Source organism: Myotis daubentonii, chromosome 5 (assembly GCF_963259705.1).
Source record: "Myotis daubentonii chromosome 5, mMyoDau2.1, whole genome shotgun sequence".
Lineage (NCBI taxonomy): Eukaryota > Metazoa > Chordata > Mammalia > Chiroptera > Vespertilionidae > Myotis > Myotis daubentonii.
Window position 1 is genome coordinate 107,230,957 of NC_081844.1, and position 22,346 is coordinate 107,253,302.

Genomic DNA, 22,346 nt, shown 5'->3' on the forward strand with positions numbered 1-22,346 from the left:
CCAGACCCGGACCCGGAGCGCAGCCACGGAACCGGCTGAGGGAAGGTCAGGTCACCAGGGCCGGCCCTGCCCTCGTGCTGAGCGCAGAGGCCTCTGCGTGCGGGCGGGCTGTGTGCAGCCCCGCGGGTCTGCTGGCTGAGGCGCTCGGCTTTGTAGTCAGGCAGTTTATAAGGGACAGGCACTCCCATTATGAGGAGCGGGGGCGAGTGGGCGAGAGGCTGGGGCCTGGTTCCTTCCCCAGTAAAACCAGGGAAAGTTAATTAAGGCTGTGACTCAACAGGCTTTTCTGGTGCAATTAGAGGTCCAGCTGGGCAGCCTGCTATTTGAGGGACAGGAAGTCAGCAACTGGCTCCACAGGCCACTGCCTGAGGCAGGCATTTCAACAGCGACGCCGGCCCGACCCAGCCCAGCAGGAGCCTCACGTCGGGTCTGTGGGAGTCGCCCGTGTGCCTGGCCCTGTGCCTAGTGCCGTGGGCACTCCAATGGATCCCACGTCTGCAGGTAGGGAGACTGTGGCCCAGAGAGGGGGTGCCACTTGCTTAAGTCACACAGCCCGTCCTAGAGCCTGCTCCTGCCACCTCCCCCCGGTTCCTTCCTACACCCTGCACCCCAGGCTCTGAGGAGCCCGAGTGAACTGCCCGCTGCCGCACCCCGAACCCGTGGGAGCCTTTGTTCTCATAATAAACTCACATATAATCGGGGAGCAGTACAGGAGCTTCGGACCCGTCTGCTAAAGTCCGCCGCTTGCACGTGGGGACGGATCTGTAGCCACAGTCACTCCCGTGGAGACAGCAAGGCCGGTGGCACCTCAGCTACCGACTCTCCCTCCATCACAACAGCCCTGCTCACACGGGTGGGGCCTTCTTGTCTCTGCACCACATTTTACAAAATGCAGGCGACTGACAAGGTTGCAGTGGAAGCTCCAACGCCTCCCCCGGCCCAGCAGCCCGGCAGGAGGAGGCCCGGGCATGTGGGGAGATGTAGGAAGAAGGGGCGCAGCCTGGCCTGGCTGTGACGGAGGGGTCCCCGCGGTAAGACCGCTCCTGCACGGGCTCCATGCGCCAGGCGCGCACACCGGGGGCCGGGCTGGTAGCAGATGCTCCGTCAATGTTAGGTCCTTGTTCTCCGCACCCCACTGTGCCTGGCAGGAGAGGGCGGGGGGCTATTTCATGGACACGCAGTCCTGGCCCTTTAACCCCCACCCACCGGCACCCTAGCTGGTCGCAGGTGCTGCTGGTCATCTCCCTGACTCCCTCGGGCCCATCGTCCCCGCTTCTAGAACAGACCGGGGGGGGGGGGTGCGGGGGGCAGTCTGGTCTTAGCCTTTACTGCTACCTGATCCCGAAGTCACCACTTCTGGAACCTTGTTTCCTGTAAAATAGGTTGTTGAAGGTTTAAAAAACGAAAGCTTAGATTTGCATCCACTGCCCCCGGTTTAAGAGCTGAGGAGTTGAACGTACAGCTCAGGGTCTGTCTCCTTCAAAAGCCGAGTCAGCCGTTATCTGGCCTCCTCCCGTCCTTGCCAACAGTGTTGTGCCGGGGAGATGGGCGCGCTCCTCCGGTCCCGCCAGCGCCCTCACGCCCCTTCCTCACGGGGAAGTCCTCGCTGGCTCCTGCCGCCTGACCGCTCTGGGCCCGCACGCAGGCGGTGACGAGGGAAGCGTACTCCTTCCCGCAGGCGGTCTGGCTCTGGGTGCCGTGTCCAGGTCTCATTTGTACTGGTCCTGGGTTTACGGCTCATAGAGCCACCACCTCCTGTGGCACGGCCGCTGCCCGTCCTGCGGGGGGCGCGCTGCACGGCCTGCCCTCTGCTGCAGGTTGACCCCTGGTGTGAGCTCTCAAATGAGAAACCCAGAGGAGTCGGAGGCCAGAGATTGAGCTCTTTCATCACAGGCCCCGCCCCTCATCCCTCATCTTTAATGTTCATGCGAAAGCGAATTAGACTGGGAACTGAGCTACAGCTCTGGCAGGTTCCAATGTAAACCGAGCCTTTTCCTTTCAAGGGTTCCACCAATATTAACGCACTGCTGGCCCCGGCCGGTCTCACCTCCCGCCTCCTTCCTGCGGGGGTGCCCCCTGGGTTCCGGAAGAGACAAGTCCGAGGCCGCAGATGCTCCCTTTCCTTTCACAAGGCAGCCCACCCAGGAGACTCATCGCCCCCCACCCGCCCCAGCATGGGCGCCTTAATGGGCTGGGGCTTCCACGGGGAGCTGACCCAGCGGGGTAATGGCGCAAGCCCTCGGGGTGGGGTGGGACCATGCCGCTCCCCTGTGCTCCGGAGGCAGCCGCCTGGGGTGAGTGCGCGGGGACAGCCTCCGGGCCAGCGGAGCCCAAACCCTGCTGCCCCGGCGCCACGCCGCGTCTGAGTTCCCTCAGGCCCGTGGCTTCTCTGGGCCTCATGTCTTCATCTATCAAATGGGAGGATGGTGAGGCCTACTTGGCAGGGCTGGTTTTAAACATTAATAAGAGATCAAGGTAAACAGCCTCACTGTGGTTAGTAATTCTCAATGTCCCTCTTAATCTTTCCCAATGAAGTCATCTTGGATGTGGGAGCCTCCCTGTCCGGGCGCTGAGCCCAGCGGAGGGTTCACAGAGCAGACGCCCACTCTCAGCCGGTCCTGCCATGCGGGGCTCGGCATTCCCACCCAAGGCTGGCTCACCGAGGCACCCTGCGGTGTTGGTGGCACCGTGTGGGCACACTGAGCCTCTCGCACCGGTTCTGGGAGAGGTGGGGGCCCTCCTCCGAGCCCAGACGCCAGAGGCCAAGCTTGTAAGCAGAGCTTCCCAGGGCTGGCAGCCTCAGGCCCCGCTGTCACCCCTTCTCTGTGAGAACTCCTGTCGGGGCAGCTGTGTGTGTGTGTGTGTGTGTGTCTGTGTGCCTGTGAGTCTGTGTGCTGGTGTGTGTGTGCTGGTGTGTGTGTGTGTGTGTGTGTGTGTGTGTGTGTGTCTGTATGCCTGTGAGTCTGTGTGCTGGTGTGTGTGTGCTGGTGTGTGTGTGTGTGTGTGTGCCTGTGAGTCTGTGTGCTGGTGTGTGTGTGCTGGTGTGTGTGTGTGTGTGTGTGTCTGTATGCCTGTGTGTCTGTGTGCTGGTGTGTGTGTGTTGGTGTGTGTGTGTGTGTGTGCCTGTGAGTCTGTGTGCTGGTGTGTGTGTGCTGGTGTGTGTGTGTGTCTGTGTGCCTGTGTGTCTGTGTGCTGGTGTGTGTGTGCTGGTGTGTGTGTGTGTGTGTGCCTGTGAGTCTGTGTGCTGGTGTGTGTGTGCTGGTGTGTGTGTGTCTGTATGCCTGTGAGTCTGTGTGCTGGTGTGTGTGTGCTGGTGTGTGTGTGTGTGTGTGTGTGTGTCTGTATGCCTGTGTGTCTGTGTGCTGGTGTGTGTGTGCTGGTGTGTGTGTGTGTGTGTGTGTGTGTGTGTGTGTGTGTCTGTATGCCTGTGTGTCTGTGTGCTGGTGTGTGTGTGCTGGTGTGTGTGTGTGTCTGTGTGCCTGTGAGTCTGTGTGCTGGTGTGTGTGTGCTGGTGTGTGTGTGTGTGTGTGTGTGTGTGTCTGTATGCCTGTGTGTCTGTGTGCTGGTGTGTGTGTGCTGGTGTGTGTGTGTGTCTGTGTGCCTGTGAGTCTGTGTGCTGGTGTGTGTGTGCTGGTGTGTGTGTGTGTGTGTGTGTGTGTCTGTGTGCCTGTATGCCTGTGTGTCTGTGTGCTGGTGTGTGTGTGCTGGTGTGTGTGTGTGTCTGTGTGCCTGTGTGTCTGTGTGCTGGTGTGTGTGTATGCTGGTGTGTGTGTGTGTGTGTGTGTGTGTGTCTGTGTGCCTGTGAGTCTGTGTGCTGGTGTGTGTGTATGTTGGTGTATGTCAGTGTGTGTGTGTGTGTGTGTGTGTGTGTGTGTGTGTGTGTGTGTCTGTGTACAGGGCGGGAGGGGTGAGGAGGCAGACTGGGGAGAAACCCTTCCTCCTCCTGGGAAGATGCACACTGAGAGCGGGGCCGACATGCTGCGTCCCCAGCGTGGCCGACATGCTGCGTCCCCGGCGTGGCCGGCTGTGCGGGCCCCTGCGCTTGCTGTCGCCGTGCGGCTGGCGTGGTTCCGCCTGCGCAGGAGCCGTGGCGTGTGGAGCAGCTTCGCTGGCCCGGAGCCCCACCGGCATGCGTAGCAGAGCCACACACTGGAGCTGGAAGACGACGATTTCTCATTTTCCAAACCAATTTTGCTGACCTGATTTTCTTTTCTTTATCAGCTCTTGTGCCAAGAAAGGGGATTGAGGAATGGGAGTAGCTTAATGGAACGCGCTGTGTGCTGCAGGGCTGGTGTCTCCATGGCGACGGGATGCAGGCTGCGTGCAGACGTGGGCTGAGATGCACTGAGATAGCTGTGCCTCTGACGGGGCCGGGTGCACGGATGGCCTCCTGGACTCGCGTGGAAATGCTGGTTCCTGGGCTCTGTACCGACAGGGGGCCGGGACCTCGGGGTGCAGGGCCCAGGACTTTGTATCTGATCTACTTCTTTCCATGGCTCTGAGGCTCAGGGAGTCGCAGGCCCATGGTGTCAGGCCGTGAGTCAGCCCACGGGGGGTGTGGCGCACTCTCAGCCTCATCACCAACTGTTCAGAGGAGTAATTTCGGGAGATCCCTCCGTGCAGCAGGGCCATGGATGGGAGGGGAGATGGGCGGGGCCAGGGAGGACACGCCCACCTCAGGAGCTTCAGCCCCATCCGCACAAACCACCAGCAGACCCTTTAAGTAGCAGGACCCACGGGCCCTCGGAGGCCCCAGGACCGAGGGCACAGCCTTGCCCTGGGGGTGTAGGTAGTTGGGGGGCACAGGTCATGGCTGATGGCAGCACGGTGCACTAGCAAACCCTGATGGTCCTCACGCCGAGGAAACCCCTGACCCAGACTCAGCTCCGCGGTTGCAGGGATAACAGCGATGGCAGCGGGAAGCATTCGCCGGTCACTTTCACATTCGCACGGCATCGCCACGGTTGTCCCTCGTGACCGTGTGTGTGTGCACTGGTGCGGTGGTGAGCCATTTTCCAGATGGGAGAACTGAGGCCTCCTCGGTTCCGCTGGTCCCGGCAGGCATGCGAGCAGGTCCTGGGCCGCAAGGGGCAGAAAGCGAAGCCGCAGGAGAACAGGGGTTCCTGGGGGACGTGTGTGTGTAGGAACAGGCGGCAAGCGAGTGAGAACGTGCCTGAGATGGTGGCCGGTCGTGACGGCTGTTTTCCTCTTGGACTTCCACCTTTGTCTTTTTAATCACGGGGCAATGAATTATTAATAAAAATATCGCTCAGGTGGTTAGAGATACACTGGCAGGAGGACATGTGGCGGCAGCGGGACTTCAGACCTGAGTCCCTAGCCTCACTCTGCCCCGTGTGTGTAAAGCCGTCATTCCCTCAGCCTCCGAAAGCCCGCCTGGAAATGGGCACGGTGATGGTGCCCACCCCCAGGCCGCGAGGACACGGTGGGGTGACGAACGCACGTCACTCCACGCGTGCTAACCGAGGGCGTGACCTCGGGCAGGCCAGCCTGGGGGCTCCGTGCACCCCCCGGTTTGCCTCACAGCGTGAGAACGTCACCAGTGTCGCCCCATCCAGAGAGAAGTAAACTGAGGCCTCCGGAGGGCCAGGACCTCCCCAGGGTCACGGCGAGGGCGGAGCTGGGCTTTGCGTCTGGACAGCCCGGCCCAGCGCTGGGAGGCGGCGGGACTTCTGCAGCCGCTGGCCAGGCGCAGGGTGGCAGCGCCTGTCTCTGGGGGCCCAGCTGTCACATACAAAGGACGGGTGCCCGCGGGCAGCTGCGTCATCTCCCCACGAAGCGCCCGCTCCTGACGCGCTGGGTCTGCTGCTTCCGGGCTCCAGGGTGTGCCCTCCTCACAGCAAAGGGCAGTTGTGGGGCCTGTGGGGCCAGATGCTGCGGGAGCTCCTGAGCCTCTTCAGTTGGGGTTTCTAGGAGGTTCCTTACAGAGCAAGACCCAGCGACCTCCCTCCTCCCGAGGCCAGGGCGGGGCTGGAGGTCCCAGCTTGGGAACAGAGGCCAAACATATACCATCCTCCAGCTGCATGCTCACACGGACTCCATCCTCCGGCTGCATGCTCACACGGCCTCCATCCTCCGGCTGCATGCTCACACGGACGGGGTCTGACCGTAGGGTTCAGACAGACACCCCGTGTCCACCTTTCCCTTCGCCAAGTCCTCCCGTCCATGCGCCCAGATGCCAGCACACAAACCCATTTGTGGAGCGGCCGCACGCCTCTTCCTCCTGTCTGTGCGCCCCCTGCCTGGGCGGCCAGGAGAGGGCATGGGGACCCCAACGTCAATATGATTATTTATTTTCTTCTGAATCAAAACACCCTCCTCTCATGAGAGGAGAACTCCATGTTTCTAGGCCGACTGACTCAGTGGGCTGCCAGCTTTGAAAGGACCTGAGAAAAAACATATATAAACAACATATATATTGGACCTCGGTGCTGGCGTGAGGTGGTGAGGAAAAAGAAAAATGCAAAAAGAAAAGAAAAAGAACATGAGACAAACACACAGCTGGTTATGTAACACCCAATGCGTGCTATCCTGGGGCTGGGCCCGCCAGCTGTGCACAGGGACCGGGCCAGCCCCCGGGGCCCAGGGATCCGCCAGGCACCCCTCTCCCATCGACCCGCACCGCCCCCGGTTTGTTGGGTCTGTTATTTTGAAGGCTTGCTTGTCCTTCGCGTTAGGGGCTGGGCTTGGGCTCGGCAATGAGAGCAGCAGAGCAGGGCGGGGCCTGGCCTTCGATGCTGAACGGGCCTCTGTGCTGGCGGTTGTGCGAGTCCGCGTGGGGGCGCGGGGGCCACAGGTGAGAAGCGGCGATGGCGTGGGCCAGGGTGGAGGTGACCGAGGTGACAAGCGGGCGGATGGCGGACGTGTCTGAAGGCAGAGGGACAGCGCCTGCTGGCAGGCTGAGCGTAGAACCTGTGGAGAATAGAGCCAAGGCGGACGTCCAGGGTTTGGCCTGAGCCCGCGAGGGTGGAGCGGACATTCCCGGCAGCGGGAACGCGCAGGGCCCAGGTCAGGGGCGGGAGGGCAGGAGTTGGGGGCGGGAACGTGTCCTGGGCGTCCACGTGGAGGTGAGCAAGCAGTGACACCTGAGAGTGGACCTCGGTGCCGGCGCCAGGTGGTGAGGGAATGATCGGCCCCCGCCCCCCGCCCCCAGAGAGCTCGCAGGGAAAGTAAATGGGGGGGAGGGGGGGTCATGTTGGACCCAGAAGCAGCTTCAGAAAGTATCTGGCAGGAGGGGAAACCGAGGCAGAGAGCGCAGGTGGTTTGCTCAGGGTCACACTGCAAGAGAGCGACAGCCCGTCCCTTGCCCGCCCCCCCCCCGGCCCCCCCCCAGGCTCGAAGGCTGCCGCCTGAGGCAGGAAGCGGGCGGTGACCCCGTTCTGTCCCCCCAGGTCACCATCCTGGTCAGCCTGGCCCTCGCCTTCCTCGCCTGCATCGTGTTCCTGGTGGTTTACAAAGCCTTCACCTACGACCACAGCTGCCCGGAGGGGTTTGTCTACAAGGTAAGGGCTCCGCAGGTGAGCGGCCCCGGGGGAGGCTTATCAATGTCTCCTCTCCGGCGCCCAGATTCCGGGCCCGCCCCTCCCTGCAGACTGTTCAAGGGGTGGCCGAGGGTCTGCCACTTGGCACGAAGGACTGGTCTCGGGGGACAGTAGACGAGGTGCACCCTGCTGTGAGGCGTCGCAGTGAGGAGAGTCCCGCTCTCGGGGCTGTCCCTGGCCAGAGCGTCCTGGTCTGAGGGCTGCGTCCTGTCCCCACGGCGCGCAGAGATAGATGACAGGCAGCTGCTGAGGGGCCCCAGGCGCAGCCCCACTCTGCTCCTTCCCTCCAAGACCTGGGCCGGCTGCGTGGCCCCGGGCGTCCCCTCGCCCCCTGAACCTCAGCTGTCTTACCTGCCAAATGGGCACGCGTCGTCTGCCCACAGGCTTTCGTGAGGCCCGAAGGAGAGAACGTAGTAAAGCCAGCCAGCGAAGGGCCTTCTACATCAGCCTTTCCCACCTCACAGACCACTGGTTAGCGACCGCTGTTCCGATAACCGCTCTCCACAACGTTCGTCAGAATAGACCCTGATCTGGATCTAGAGCAGGGGACGTGCGCCCTCGTAAACTACCCTTCCCGGGAGCCCACGCTGGGCGTTTCATGCACGTTCCCTCCGTGGCGCTGCACCCCATTGAGAAATACAGGGGTTCACCCCATTTCCATCCGAGGAAGGGAGGTGAATGCCGGGGTCCAACCCCAGCGGGTCCAGGGGTCCCCAAAGGTGTGGACGGAGTCGGCGAAGAAGGAATGACACGGAGACAGCGTTCAGTTGATCAGCAGCCTAGCCAGGATCTCCAGCCAGGATCTCCAGAGAGGTTCTGTCCAGGTTCTCCAGTCAGGTTCAGTCACCAGGTTCTAGTCAGGTTCTCTTGCCAATTTCTGTAGTCAGGTTCAGTCCAGGATCTTTTGCCATGTTTTCTCCAGCGAAGTTCTTCTGTCTCTAGAGAACGTTCTATGTAGGTTCTGTGTTCTGAATTCTGTCTCTCTTGGTCCTGTCTTCCAAGCCCTGTGTTCTGAGTTCTGTGTTCTGAGTTCTGTCTCATGAGTTCTGTGTTCTAACTTCTGTGTCTTTCTGTCTGGTTCTGGGTTCTGTCTTCTTGATTCTGTTCTAAGTTCTGTCTCTTTCTGTCTTGTTACAACTGTATTTATACCAGTTGATTCAATCCTATCAATCTCTATTACAAAGGTTAGGGCGTTTCTTATCTCCATTCCAGGGAGAAAAGATTATGTAGTTTAAGCATGATTGTTTGTAGTTAAAGGGATTAATTACCCGCCTGGCACTTAGTTGAGGGGTTTTATTCCCTCCCTAACTTCAGGGGAAAATCCCTACCTGGGGAAAACAACCTTTCTCAGAGACCTTGGTTAAAACACATAGTGCCAAGAAGGTGAGCAAACATATTAAGAACAGTATGCCATATATGCCAGGTCCCTTGAAACAGCAAGCATGGACCGGCTCCCGGCAGGTGAAGGGCGTTTGGGGAGCAGCAGTTTCTGAGACGTCACCCAACGTTGCAAAGTGAGGGAGTCGCACGTGGAACGTCCCCTTCAAAGCAGGTTCCCCAGGAAACGTGCCACGTGTCTCCCGAAGACACGTCCCGAGCAGGAGCCCGGGCTCGGGGTGGTGGTGACACTGTCATTGGGGGACAGGTGCATACGCTGTGACGTAGCCACACGGGGGACTCCGTGCTGCGGAGACCATAAGGCAGGGAGGTGTCCAGACCCGGACACGGAATCCCCCCCAGGATAAGACGAAGGCAGAGGTGCCGCCGAGTGTGAGGGAGAGGGGGCGGGGCAGGTGTGCTTCCATTGGCAGAGACGCTCCCCAAGAAATGCACTGGAAAATGAAGACACATGAGTCCTGGGGGACGGTTAGGGCCCAGGGACCCAGAGCCAGGCCCCCCGCCCGCGTCTTGCTGAACATCTGCCCTTGATGGGGTAATTACATCGATGCGGTCAGGAACCAGGCTTTTTACAAATAGATGCTTTTATTGGTCTCAGAGAGGAAGGGAGAGGGAGAGAGAGAGAAACGTCAATGATAAGAGAATCATCGATCATCTGCCTCCTGCACACCCCCTACTGGGGATTGAGCCCGCAATCCGGGCATGTGCCCGTGAGTGGACTCGAACCCGGAACCCTTCAGTTCGCAGGCCGGTGCTGACCCAAACCGGCCAGGGCGGGAACCAAGGCTTTGATGGAGAGGAGACACAAGAGCAAACTAAAGGAAATAGGCGGCCACGGCTGCAGGCAGGGCGTGGGGTCGGGTGACGGGAGCCGCAGGTGGTGACCAGCCAGTAACAGCGGAGGCAGCTGAGTTAGCACCGTCCGGCCTCCTTCTCCCGCCTCAGGGAGTGTCGGCCTCGAGGTTGATGGTGACCTCGCGGGGGAGGCCGGCGGGTGCAGTCCCCTGCTCTGTGGCTGGGCCCCGCGGGGGGTGGAGGGGGTGTCGCCAGACGGTGGGAGGGGGTGTGCGCAGTGCTGACCGGCTCTCTCGTCCCCAGCACAAGCGCTGTATCCCGGCCTCCCTGGACGCCTACTACTCGTCGCAGGAGCCCAGCTCCCGGAGCCGCTTCTACACGGTCATCAGCCACTACAGCGTGGCCAAGCAGAGCACCGCCCGGGCCATCGGGCCCTGGCTCTCGGCCGCCGCCGTCATCCACGAGCCCAAGCCGCCCAAGACCCAGGGCCACTAGGGGCCACGGCAGCCGGGGGGCTGGGCGCAGGGGGGACCCCGCTGGCTAAAAGCTCCAGTTACCAGACCAGGCTGTCCTCCCGGGGTGGGGGGCGGGGGGCTCCCCTGAACTTCCATGCGCTGGCGTCGTCCAAATCGCTTTCTTTTCGTCCCTGGTATTGTCGCTTCTCCCCGAGTCCGGCTCGTGTACAAAGGCATGTTGCGTGTTGACCGTCCCCATGTAAGACATGTTCAAGGCCACTGCTTAGTGTTTGTTAGGAAACATTAAAAACAGGACAGGAGACAGAACACCAACAGGAAAAGGGTGAGCGGGCTGCGTGGGGAGGCGTGGAGGGCAGCGAGGACCCTCGGCTGCTCAGATGCGGGGCCGCAGCTTCTGTGTGGGCTCTGGGGGTGCGGGACCCGGGGCGACACAGCGGGGCTCTGAGGGAGCCACAGCTCACGGTCACAGCCCCCAGCAGGGGTGCCCTGCAGGTCGGCACAGATGTGTGAGGGTTTCCAAGCCGCCTGGGGGGGCGGGGGGGTGGTGTCCGCAAACAGGAGCGGGCGACTCCCTGTGTCTTTCCCTGGTGTTTCTAGAACCTCACCTGGGCGCTGCCCTCGTTCCTGACAGGCCGGGGGGGGGGGGGGGGGGGGAGGGGGGGAGCGCTGCAGAAAGTGCACAGGCACCCGATTTTAAACTTTTGTTCGGTTGTTTGTTTCCCAGAGTGCTAATAGCAATGAGAACAATAAAGGCGGTAACCAGGAAGCTCAGGGGGGGCCCGAGACCCAAGGCGGGGCCGCGGCGAAGCGAGCTGGTTCTGAAGGAGGCGCACACTCGGGTCTCCTGCCCACGCGGGTGTCGAAGGGACATCCGTCCACCCCTGAGCTGGTTTAGATGCTCCTGACAAGGCGGCGGCACCGGCCTCAGCCCGCCCCACCCCGGCCCTGAACCCCCTCGGCACCCACGGTGCGCCCCACAAGCATTCTGGGGAGGCCCACTCTGCAGGCGTGGGCTGCAGGCTGGGAGGTGTGATTTGAGACGAGGTTTCCCCGCGGAGCTCTGACGGCCATGCCAGGGCCTGGGTGGCTGCCGTGCGGCCGTCATTGTCATTGTGCACAGCAGCTGGGCCGAGAGCAGCGGCTCCCGGCGTCCCGCCAAGGCCGCCAAGGCCACCGTCCGACCCTCCCCCCTCTGCCCGGCCGCAGGTCACCCACCTCCATCCGTCATCCACAGCCCGTGACAAGCTGTCCCTAGCCCAGCCGCTGAGCGCTTTCTAACTTTGTGGTGTATTTTTGTCAGTAGGTAGCAGAGGCTGAGTATTTTTTGTGTAATTCTTGAACTTTTCTGACAGGAAACAAATAAAGATAGATGTGTCTGAGAGTCATGGCCTTCCTTTACCTTCTGCTCCCGGGCCCGGCGGGGAGGGGCTGGGGCAGGGTCCCCGGGGCTGGGCCTGGAATTGGGCGGTGGGGGGACCTCCATCCTGAACCGATGCCGAGGTCAGAAGCAAGAACCAAGAGAGGCACCTGCTACCTGCCTGCAGCCCAGGTCCTGCCCTGTGAGCGCCTGGGGGGCCGGCTGTGCGGGGAGCACCCAGCCTTTCCTGCCTGCGGCCTGGAGGTGGAGCCAAGGCGGAAGCAGCAAGGAAGGGCGAGGAGCACCTGTGCCCCGACCTAATGCGATTGGCCGCTAGCCCCCAGCCTGAGGGGGAGGCTGGGCGATGGGTGGGGCCCACTCGTGCTTGGCTCATTTAAATCTTCTCATCACCTTGGGAGGTAGGGGTTATGGACCCTGTTTGACAGATGAAGAAACTGAGGCTCAGAGGAATGAAGAGGTGCCTGAGGGCTGTGGCAGCTGAGCTGGAATTAAACACAGGTATGTGCTCCTCGGCCGCTCACCCCCCCCCGCCCCCCACCCCGCTTCTGTCAGACCCTGAGCCGTCCGTCCGTCTGTCTGTCGTCTGTGGAGGCTGCGGCTCATCCTCAGACGTCAAGTCGCAGAGTCACCAGCACTGGCTCGCCCCCAGCCGGCCTCGGGGTCCAGGGCTCGCGCTGACAGCGACGCCGGTGCCCGCGCCATGTGCCTGGTTAAGCGCTGTGTGTTCAGATACCCCCGTGAGGTGGGCCCAGCGTCCTCATTGCTGTCGTGTCCTCAGGAGCCTGGCAGGGCAGCCCCTGGCTCCCACCCCGCGGTCAGGAGGCAGCTCCGCGGGTTCAGGTACCGTCATGGTCACCACGGTGCCACTCGGCACTGACCGCTCCCCTCCGCCCTGGGCCTGGGAGCCGTGGGAGCCGGGAGCTGTGCTCACCCCTCCTCTCCCACGGGCAGCTGGCGTCTGAGGGGGGGCAGGCCTGACCAGGTGGAGCGGGAGGCTGACTCCAAGCTCATGGCTGTGCCAGGGCTGTGACCGGGCAGGCGTGCTGGTGGGAGGAAGGGAGGACGCGTGGCCCCTGCCCTTGGTGGCTGCCGAGCTGGGGCGTGAGGCAGCCCCCACCCCCACCCGCGCACCGCCCGGCCTCCGGCCCCTGTGAGCACGCGCTGGATTTCCCATTACACAGTCAGCTCGCGGCTAAGTGGACACAGGTTCAAACGCTCCGTCACCAATGACCTGCTGCTCCGCGGCCCGAAAAACAAGCCGCGGCTGCAGGTGCGATGAGAACGAGAGGGAGGGTCGGAGGGCCGCAAGGCGGGACCGGGCCGCACGCAGCTCCCACCGAGTCAGGGTTTGTCCTCAGAAGGATGGAGGGCCCTGTCGGCCCCCAGGAGCCCGAGGTCGGGGGTCGGTTCTGGGAGAGGGTAACAAAGGGGCTGCTCAGGGAGAAGCCGCTCGGGGTCCTGGAGGGTGCGGTTTCTGGTTTGGGAGGATGGGGTTGCGCGGGGCACAGCTGCCCAGCAGAGAGGGGGCGGGAGCCAGGAAATGCTCAAAAACAGCACGTGGTTCACAGGACTGTGGCGTCAGCAGGGGGTATGGGGGAGCAGGCTCAGGGGTGGGGGAGGAGTTGGGGGGGGTGGAGAGGAGACTGCAGAGCCTCCTCCGCGCCCTGGGAGGGGCTGCTCCTGGGTGTGCCCTGCGCCGGGCTGGGCACCGAGGTCCGGTAGGTGCAGGGGCTGCGGGCTCACAGTCGGGGCTGGAGAGGCCGGATGGCGCCCTGTGAGCCCGCCAGTGACCAGGTCAGGAGATAGGGAGACAGATGTTCTCCCGGAAAATGGAAAGACCACCTGTGGGAGCGGCTGTCGATGGGTTCACCCCCCTCCCCGCCTGTGATGCGGTCTCACCTAACTGGGGAGTCACGTGGGGAAAGGAGAAGAAAGAAATACCCGATCATTTTTCCAAGATGCGCACGACACCATCTCAAAGAGAAACGGAAAAACAGTCTCCTGAGCAGTTGCTAGAACAGGGCTGGTTTCCATGGCAACACCCGCCGTTCAGCGACCCGGTGCAGCCTGGCACAGCGGGTGTGGATCTGCCTGCCCTCCTCTCAGGATGATCTGTGTCTGAGAACCTAGACTCCGAGCGCACCCCCCCCGAAGCTGCCCCCACAGACGGCCTCCCTGCGCTGGGCCCTGTCTCCTCTCTCCCTCTCCGTCTCGCCTCTCCTGATCGCTCCTTGCCTGTGTCTGCCTCTCTGGGGTCCCTGGCCAGCGCCTTGCTGGGTGTGGGGTGGGCCCAGGGCAGAGAGGAGCCCAGAGCCCCCGGGAGGAGCCTGGCCTCCAGCTCAGCGCCTCCTGGATCTCCAGCCTCGACCAACTCCGGCCCCTCCTGAGCTTGTGTCTCCATCTGTAAATGGGGATGATCATTGTACCGACTGCTCTTTTTGCAAGAATTCAATGAAATATTTTTACAGATTTACCTGGAGCAGGTACTCAACAAATTGTAGCTGCTGTATCTTGAATAAGTGTCTTACTTAGCCTCAGTGTTTGTATTTCTAAATTGGAATTATTTATAAACTAGAGGCCCGATGCACGAAATTCGTGCAACGGGCTCAGCCGTGCAGCCCCAACTTTGTCCAGAAGGTCGTCCAGAAGGTCGTCCAGAAGGTCGTTCGGCTGTCCAGTCTAATTAGCATATTATGCTTTTATTATTATAGATGGCGCACACACACACCCCCCTCATAGGGCTGCTGTGGCTTAAAATGAGGCAGTGGCTGTGATGTGCCCATTCCTCTCCCTGGACTTAGGATGCTCACAGCACTGCCCCCGCCTCTAGCGGTTCTCAACCTGTGGGTCGCGACCCCTTTGGCGGTCGAACAACCCTTTCGCAGGGGCCGCCTAAGACCATCATCCTGCATATCAGATATTTACATGACGATTCATAACAGTAGCAACATGACAGTTATGAAGTAGCAACGAAAATAATTCTATGGTTGGGTCACAACATGAGGAACTGTATTTAAAGAGCCAGAAGGTTGAGAACCACTGCTCTAGGCCTCCCTTACATCATCACCACCGATGCCCAGCGCACAGCCATGCCCGCCCCATTATCCTCGGTCTGTCTCCCAGGCGTGGTAGGTGGCATTATGTGATGGGTGTCCTGGGGGCCCCAGTGGCACAGTCTCCTTGACCACCTGAGCCGGGTGCTCCAGGAATGTCCCTGTGGGGGAGGTGGCCCTGCTGCTGTAGTTGAGTCTGGGTTGCCGTTGGCCCGCGCATGCGTAGGGTCGTCCCTCGGGCTGCTGCCTGTGCGGTCCACCCGACTCCAGCGTGCGGGCTGGGCAGGTGCTGCCCCCACGGAGCAGGATTCGCCCCAGCAAGGCTGCTGCCCGCCCAGATCTTCCCTGGGGGGCCCTGAGGACCTAATGGGTGCTCTTAAGTATCTGCTTCCATCCCGAATGTCACGCAATACCTGCCCCTCGCCTACAGGGAAGGCCATTTATGTAACCGTCAGCCAAATCCAACTGTTAGACAACATCTGACTTCATTCCTCAGTTCACGTACATTTGATCTTGAGACAACTATAGCACCTCTGAATTCTAATTTTAAGATAGATAGATAGATAGATAGATAGATAGATAGATAGATAGATAGATGATAGATAGATGATAGATAGATAGATAGATAGATAGATAGATAGATAATTGATAGATAGACACACAGACAGTCTTGGCTACACCTATCACCATCATGTGGCTCAGACAAGTCATCTCACCCTTCTGAGCCACATTTTCTGTAAATGACAAAAAAAAAACAATACCTCCAACAGGGTTGTTGGAAAAACAAGTGAAATAATTTAGGTAACGTGTCTGGCATGTGGCAGCACTCCGTGTATAATTAGCTACTGACTCTCACTGTCACTGTGCCCTCCCTCCTGTCTCTCACCACTGTGCGTCCCCACGGCTGTCCTCACGCCAGGCTCTGACCTCCACGAGGGGGTGCCCAGCGCAGGGTGGGCCAGCGCCAGCCCGTCCGTGTCTGTCAGTGAACTTGTCCTGGGACAGGCGCCTCCTTTGTTTCTGTGTTGTCTGTGCCACAGCAGCGGTGCTGAGTCCTAGGGACAGAACCCACACGACCCACGAGGCCTTAAATAGCCGCTCTCTTGCCATTTGTAGAAAAAGCTCTGGCCTAGAATCATGTCTCACCAATAGATGCTCATAAATAAATACTTCTTGGAGAATGAATGAACAAAGGAACAGATGGATGGATGGATGGATGGATGTCTGGATGAACGGATGCAATATAACAGCATCCTACAGGCTGAGCGCCATGGGCTGTGCTAATGGGTTAGCTCAACTGGAATTTTCCTCTTGCTGGATTTTTTTTGACAAGTAGATTCTCTCCCTTGAGCTAACTGGTGTTTAAAGCTGACACCCCAGTTATTAACTTCATCAGCATGCGGCTGCTGTGTGGGTGTGAAGCTCTGGAGAGAGGAAATGAGAGGGAGACTACGCAGGGGAGAGCCAGGAGGAGGCACACAGAGCTGCCCCCTCCCCTCTCTGAGCTGCCCCTGCTCGGGGCCAGGCTCTTGTGAAATGGAGCTGGGACCGTGCCATAGCCCAGCCCAGGGCCTGGACCTGGGAGCACTCAGTAGGTTTTTCTGAATAAGTAAGATGGCGCGACGTGGAGCTGTGACAAGAACGCGGGAGTGGAAGCCACTGACGGACCGTATAATCCAGCTTCTCCCGAGAGTGCCTCTGAGGGATCGTCACCTCTCTGCTCCAGTGAGAACACAGACCCCTGTCTTGCTTCCCTCTTAGGGCTATAGAGAGCAAAGAAGGACTGAGTGGGCACCAGAAGGAAGGAAGGTTGTTTGTGGAGCAGCAACTATGAGCTGGTCCCTGAGGAGGACATTCCCTACACTTCCATCAATGTTCTCAACCAGCCACTGGGGTGGACATGACCGGAGGGGAAACTGAGGCCTGGGAGCATAGCCTGAGGGTCTTTTCATGTCTCCCGGAGCTTCGCGGTCTGGTCTGGGCTTCTCCCAGAGGAGAAGGGGGAGAGGGGTGACTTCCTCAGGTGTAGGCAGTGAACTTGTCATCTGGACACTGAGCAAGAGGAGAGGGGTTGGCAATTCACTAAGAGCATGCACCATCCATCGTCGTAATTCGATGACATGCTATCAAAGTGCCAAGTAGAAACGGTAGTGAGTATTGGTCTTGTCCCAGGCACTCTGGGACTTGCTTTGACAGGCACGATGTTGCTGACCTCACATTTCATCCCCATTCTACAGATGAGACTCTGAGTGGTTAAGGGGCTTGTCCCAGGTCACAGAGCAGGTCAGGGCAGGACTGGGGTTGGAATCTCCTCAGGGCGGCTCAGACCACTAAGCAAACTGCCTCTCCTTGTGTGACTTACTTGTCATTGAGAAAAGGTTTGCTTTGTTTTCGTTCCAGAAAAAGAGGTCCCCACTTAGTGCTTCTCGGGAAGGATGATTGATTATGTTTATAATATTGTGCAAGTAGAGTCTTCAGTGCTTAGACCAACACCACAAGCAGCCAGAGCAGCCCGATTCTTTGGAAAGAGCTGTTAATTGCACACCCTGTTTTCATAGAGGTAAAAAAAAAAAAATTCTCACATTGAGGGAGAATTCATTATCAGTTGTCAGAAATGAAAAACACTAAATGCAAAACCGTGTCTTTGGGGGCTGGCGCACGTGGAGTGTATGGCCAACGGCTTTGCATCTAAAAGGCTTTTTGCTTTAAACGACCCTATAACGGACACACACAAAGGCTCAGGCAGGCTGAAGTTTAGGTGGCATTGCCCTGCCTGCGGCGGTGCTTAAGGCGAGCGTTTGCAGGTAGCTCGCCCTGCTCGGCACTGGGCTGCGGGCTTGGGTGTTGCCTCCCCGGCATGCATTTCCTCCTCTTCTTTGGGGCACAGATCTCCGCCTGGAGTGTAAAGAGTGGAAGCTGGGACTTAGCTGGTCCACCTTTTGAGCTCTTCTGTGGCTCCAGGTGATCTGGCCAAGTGATCTGAGGTCTGGAAGCCTCAGGTTCCCAACCTGTACAATGGGCATAGAGCTCTCACCTTGCACAATAAGTAGAATGGCTGTGAGGACTAAAAATATAAACCCGTGGGTTCCTGGCACACAGTAGGTGCTTACAAATGTTAGCTGCCGTCACAATTACCATTGCTTGTCCTGGTTTATGAAATCACAGGCACATTCTTTAAACTGTGAAGGCAAACACAGGACCATCATTACAGGTTTCTCTGAGGATTTCACCACCGGTACCTCCTTGCCCAGGGGCTGGGCACGTGCCTCAGTTTCCTTGTTCTGCCCTCTAGTCCATGCCTGACCCGCTTCTTAGCATCTATTTTCTCCTGGGCCAGAGGGCCAATAGCTCTGTCAGCATCTTCTCTCTTGGTGACAGTCCTGTGGCAGGGGACTCACGGATAGGAAACAAGGTCTGTGCCTCCCAGCCACCGGGGACGGGGACGTGGTTGACAAGATGTCCCCATGAACAATTGCCTGTATAGAGCTGCTTCAGGCAGCAGGTCTGCCTGCAGGGCGCTGTCCGTGGTGCTGAAGTCTCCTTGCCAGGAGCCTCCGGGCACCCTGTTTCTCCTGCCCCCGCCTCTTTATTGGACCCAGCTATTCCTGGTGCTGCTATTTCAGTCCAGCCTTTAGGGCAGCGGTTCTCAACCTGTGGGTCGCGACCCCTCTGGTGGTTAAATGACCCTTTCACAGGGGTCGCCTAAGACCATCCTGCATATCAGATATTTACATTACGATTCATAACAGTAGCAACATGACAATTACGAAGTAGCAACGAAAATAATTTTATGGTTGGGTCACAACATGAGGAACTGTACTTAAAGGGCCAGAAGGTTGAGAACCACTGCTTTAGGGTGACCAACCTCAGCTTGCCTGGGACTGAAGCGTGTCTGCGGCTCCTGGGACCTCATTTCTCTCTTCCCTCATCCTGGTGTGACAGTCACAGCCCTCCCAGACCCCGCGTGTGGCATGTCCTCCACCCCCTCCTTCCTCCTGCCCCCAACTCTCTAGCCTGTCCCTCACCAACCCCAGAAGACCTCACCCTGAAGAGTGGCAGGACCGGGGCCTCTGCTGCCCCTCGCCCTGGCCCAGTCCCGTGCACCCTCCATCATTTCACCCTCACATGCCCTAGGAGGCCAGCCACCCAGCCTGGGTCACAGGGAAACTGGACTTGGAATCCGAATGGGTCCTGCTCCCAGCACACACCCCGTGGCCGGCCCGGCACCCTGCCCCCCTCTGGGAAGGGATGGAGGTGGGAGCAAACGCTGAGAACCAGAGCATGTTCCGTTCCTTCCACCGTCTGCCGGCTGCTCCTCGCTTAATTATTCCCTGACGGGCGTGGAATTCCGAAAGCATGCCTGGCACGGCATTACATGTTTCACCCACACCATTTTACTTATGCTTTAAAAAAACCCCACAACCACCGCAGACGGTGGCTGTTAAAAAGCAAATGCTCCTGCCACAGAAGCGAGTTCGCGAGGCTAAGCCGTGGCCCTCGGGCCACAGCTGGCAGCGGCCAGCACTGGACTCTGTCCCCGGGGCCTGGAGGAGATGCCGCCTCGACTGGGCGTCCATCGGGTGCAGACATTCCTCTGAAATCCTCGCGCAAATGACCGACACTCCCCAAGCAGCTTCCGTGTCGTCTCCAGGCTGCTTCCACCCAGGATGCAGCGCAAAGCTTTGCTCAGAACCAGCCTCTGCGTGGACACTGTCACGGGGTTTCCCAGAACACCATGTGCCGGGCTTGTTTTGTTAGCGGAGGGATGAGGTACGGGTTGTAGAGGCACAGGGGGCGAGGGAGCAGTTGGTGGGCACCTGGTCTCAGGTAACAGCCCAGAACTGCTAGAGAGGGGAGCGTGTTTCCGGCCATTTCATAGATGTGGAGACTGAGGCCCCGGGGCACCAGCTCTCGTTCCCACGGTCTTGCAGGTTGCACGGGGCCTGCTTTCCTTCTCTTCTGCTTTCCACGCTGCAGGCCGCCTCGCCCAGAGGTCCGGCCCCAGTGGCCAGTGAGCCCGGTAACCAGCCGCCCCTGAGTCCCGCCTGGGGGCTGGGCGTGGCCGTGTCCGGTGATAACGTCCAAAATCCCCGCAGGACGCAGACCGGGTGGCTCAGGCGGGCAGACACGCTTCTCAGGGACGCCTTTGGGAAGCTGCATCGACTGCGCTCTTTCCTCAAGAAGTCAGTATTTTGGGTGAAGTTTCAAAACCCCGGGAAAGAATGCTGAGCAGCGGCTGACAGGAAACTAGCAATGCTCCGTGCGTGCGGGCGTGGAAAGGAGGTGCAGGAAACCTTTCGTCTGCTGGAGCCTCGGCCCAGGTGTGCAGGGCAATGTGCAAGGTCAAACTCGCGGGAAAATGCAAACCCAGGACCATGCAGCCCTGACTTGTCCTTGACGTGGGGGTTTGGGGATTACATTGTTCGGCAAACGGAGACGAAGGCCCAGAGGAGAAAACAGCCGAGGCCCGCGAGGTAGAGGGTGCAAGACTTGTCAGACACGTCCTGGGGGGAAGGAATGAGACTGCGGACCAGGAAGGAGAAGGGTGATCTGTGTGGGACCCTGGGAGGCCGCAAATCAGAGGGGTTCACCCACCACCGGGATCTTAACACAGAGACCCCAGCCCCTGCGGGGCCGCGGCTCAGGACTGGGCTCAGGGCCACTTCACCAGGAGCGGGTGAAACTGACCTGCCTGGGGGACTTAATGGCAGGCCACCTGGCTTCCGGAGCTCATCCAATGACTCTTGAATGTATAGGGGGGCCAGGGGGCGGGGGGGGGGGGTCAGGCAGCTTCCAGGCGCTGGGGACAGGGCAAACCGTGAACAAAATCAAGCCCCTGCTCGCCCTCATTCTCAGGGGAACTGAATGGAAATAATTATGAGTGAAATAATTATGAATGAAAATAACTATGGCATGAAGGCCAGGGAGTGCTGATGAGAGATGGGCGCTCAGAGGTGCCACAAGGCTTCTTGCTTCTCGTCGGGGGGTGGATATTGGAGCACAGGTGTGTGGACGCAGGGGCTTGGCCGTGCGTTTTGCACACACCACGGGGGGAGGGGGGGGGGGGTCTGAATTCCCCCGCTGAGCTGGACGAACCAGGACCAGCGGCAGTGTGGGAAAGAAAGCCAAGGCGTATCTGACTCCAGGTGAAGGCCACCCGAAATTAGGATCAGAGTTACACTGAATATTGAGATTACAGGGAGACGATTGATATCTTTACAGGATCAGGGCATGACTCTTCATTTTCCAGGACTTTTCATGGTTGCTAACATCCATTTCATAAAGTGTAATAATTGTCTATAGGTAGGTCTTGCACAGTTTTTATTAGATTTGTTCCTAGAGAGGGCGTGCATGTTTCCTTGTTATGAATGGGTGTTTTAATTACATGTTAGAGTGGGTTATTATGTAGTAAAGGAAATTATTAAATTTTAAGTGTTGTGCAGGTGTCTCCCTACTTCCCCTTGACTGATGTCTCATATCAGTTTTGTTATTTTGTTAGCTGATTTTCTAGGGAAATAATACAATAAGATTGCCTACAAATAATGACACTCTTCCTTGTTTGAAATTTTAATCCTTTATTTTTTTTTTTCTTGCCTTATTGCATTGGCAGGGACATTGAGTAAAATGTTGTGTGGCAGGGTGGTCCAGAGGGCACCCTTACCTGTTCAAGTCCTAAGTGGAGATGGTTTTGTATTTCACCAACAGGCCTCATGTTTGTTAAACATCAACTATTAGGTTATGACTTTTTTTCAGCAGAAACAGGTGTTTAATTTTATGGTGCTTTTGAAATCCCTATTGAAACAATCACATTTTATTTTCTTCTCTTATTTGTTAACCTGGTGAAATTTATTAATATATCCTTCTGACATGGAACAGTAAAATATCTTTGGCACTATATTTTGATACACTATTAGGTTTGATTTGCCAACATTCTGTTCAGCATGTTGATAGCTATGTTTATGAGTGAATATGGCCTACTATTTTATTTTAATTTTAGTTTTGATGTCAGGGTTATGCTCACAGACTAAGGAGAATTGATTTCCATCCTGCTCTATGTTCTGGAATAGTTTATAGATCATAGCGAATGTAATTTTTAAAAAAATTTTGGTGGCACTTGCCATAAACTACTAGAGTTTATTTCCTTTTTCAGGGACAGGTCTTTGGTTACCTTTTTAATTTCTTCTATATTTCTTCTATGTGTATTTCACTATTTAGGTTGTCTACCTCATCTTAAATCAATTTTAATAATTTATATTTTCCTAAGAAGTCATTAATTTCATCTAGATGCTTACTTCATTGATATTAAGCTGTGCCTAGCATTCCTACATTTTTAGTATCGATCTTATTTATCGTTCCTTGCCTTCTTTCACCTCCTAAGTTATTTTAAAATATCTTCTCTCTGATTTTCTTGGTAGGGGTTGCCAGAAAATTATCTACTTTATTGGTCTTTTCAAAGGACCGTCTTTGGTTGCATTGATCAAATTTACTTGATTTGTTTTGTGTGCGTTCTATTTTATTAGTTTCTGCTGTCATCTTACTTAATAGCTCCTTCAGTTCGGAGAGTGACTTGTTTTGTCCTTTCTGTCTTGTTTGGATCCACGCTAAGTCCCTTTCTTGCCAGCCTTTGTGGTTTTCTAATAGATGCATTTGGGACCATAGGTTTTTCTCTGAGTGAGTGGGCTGGCCG

General features: G+C 57.9%; 1 protein-coding gene across 3 annotated transcripts in view; it reads left to right on the plus strand.

Annotated features, from left to right (window-relative positions):
• Window positions 1-11,609, plus strand: part of NSG2 (neuronal vesicle trafficking associated 2) — a 70,178-nt gene extending 58,569 nt beyond the window's left edge. For all 3 annotated transcript variants that reach the window (XM_059699227.1, XM_059699226.1, XM_059699225.1), the window contains 2 exons: window positions 7,410-7,520; window positions 10,056-11,609. In XM_059699227.1, the coding sequence (XP_059555210.1) occupies window positions 7,410-7,520; window positions 10,056-10,247 (303 nt within the window). In that variant the 3' untranslated portion in view covers window positions 10,248-11,609. The remainder of the gene's footprint in view (window positions 1-7,409; window positions 7,521-10,055) is intronic.
• The last annotated feature ends 10,737 nt before the right edge of the window (window positions 11,610-22,346 follow it).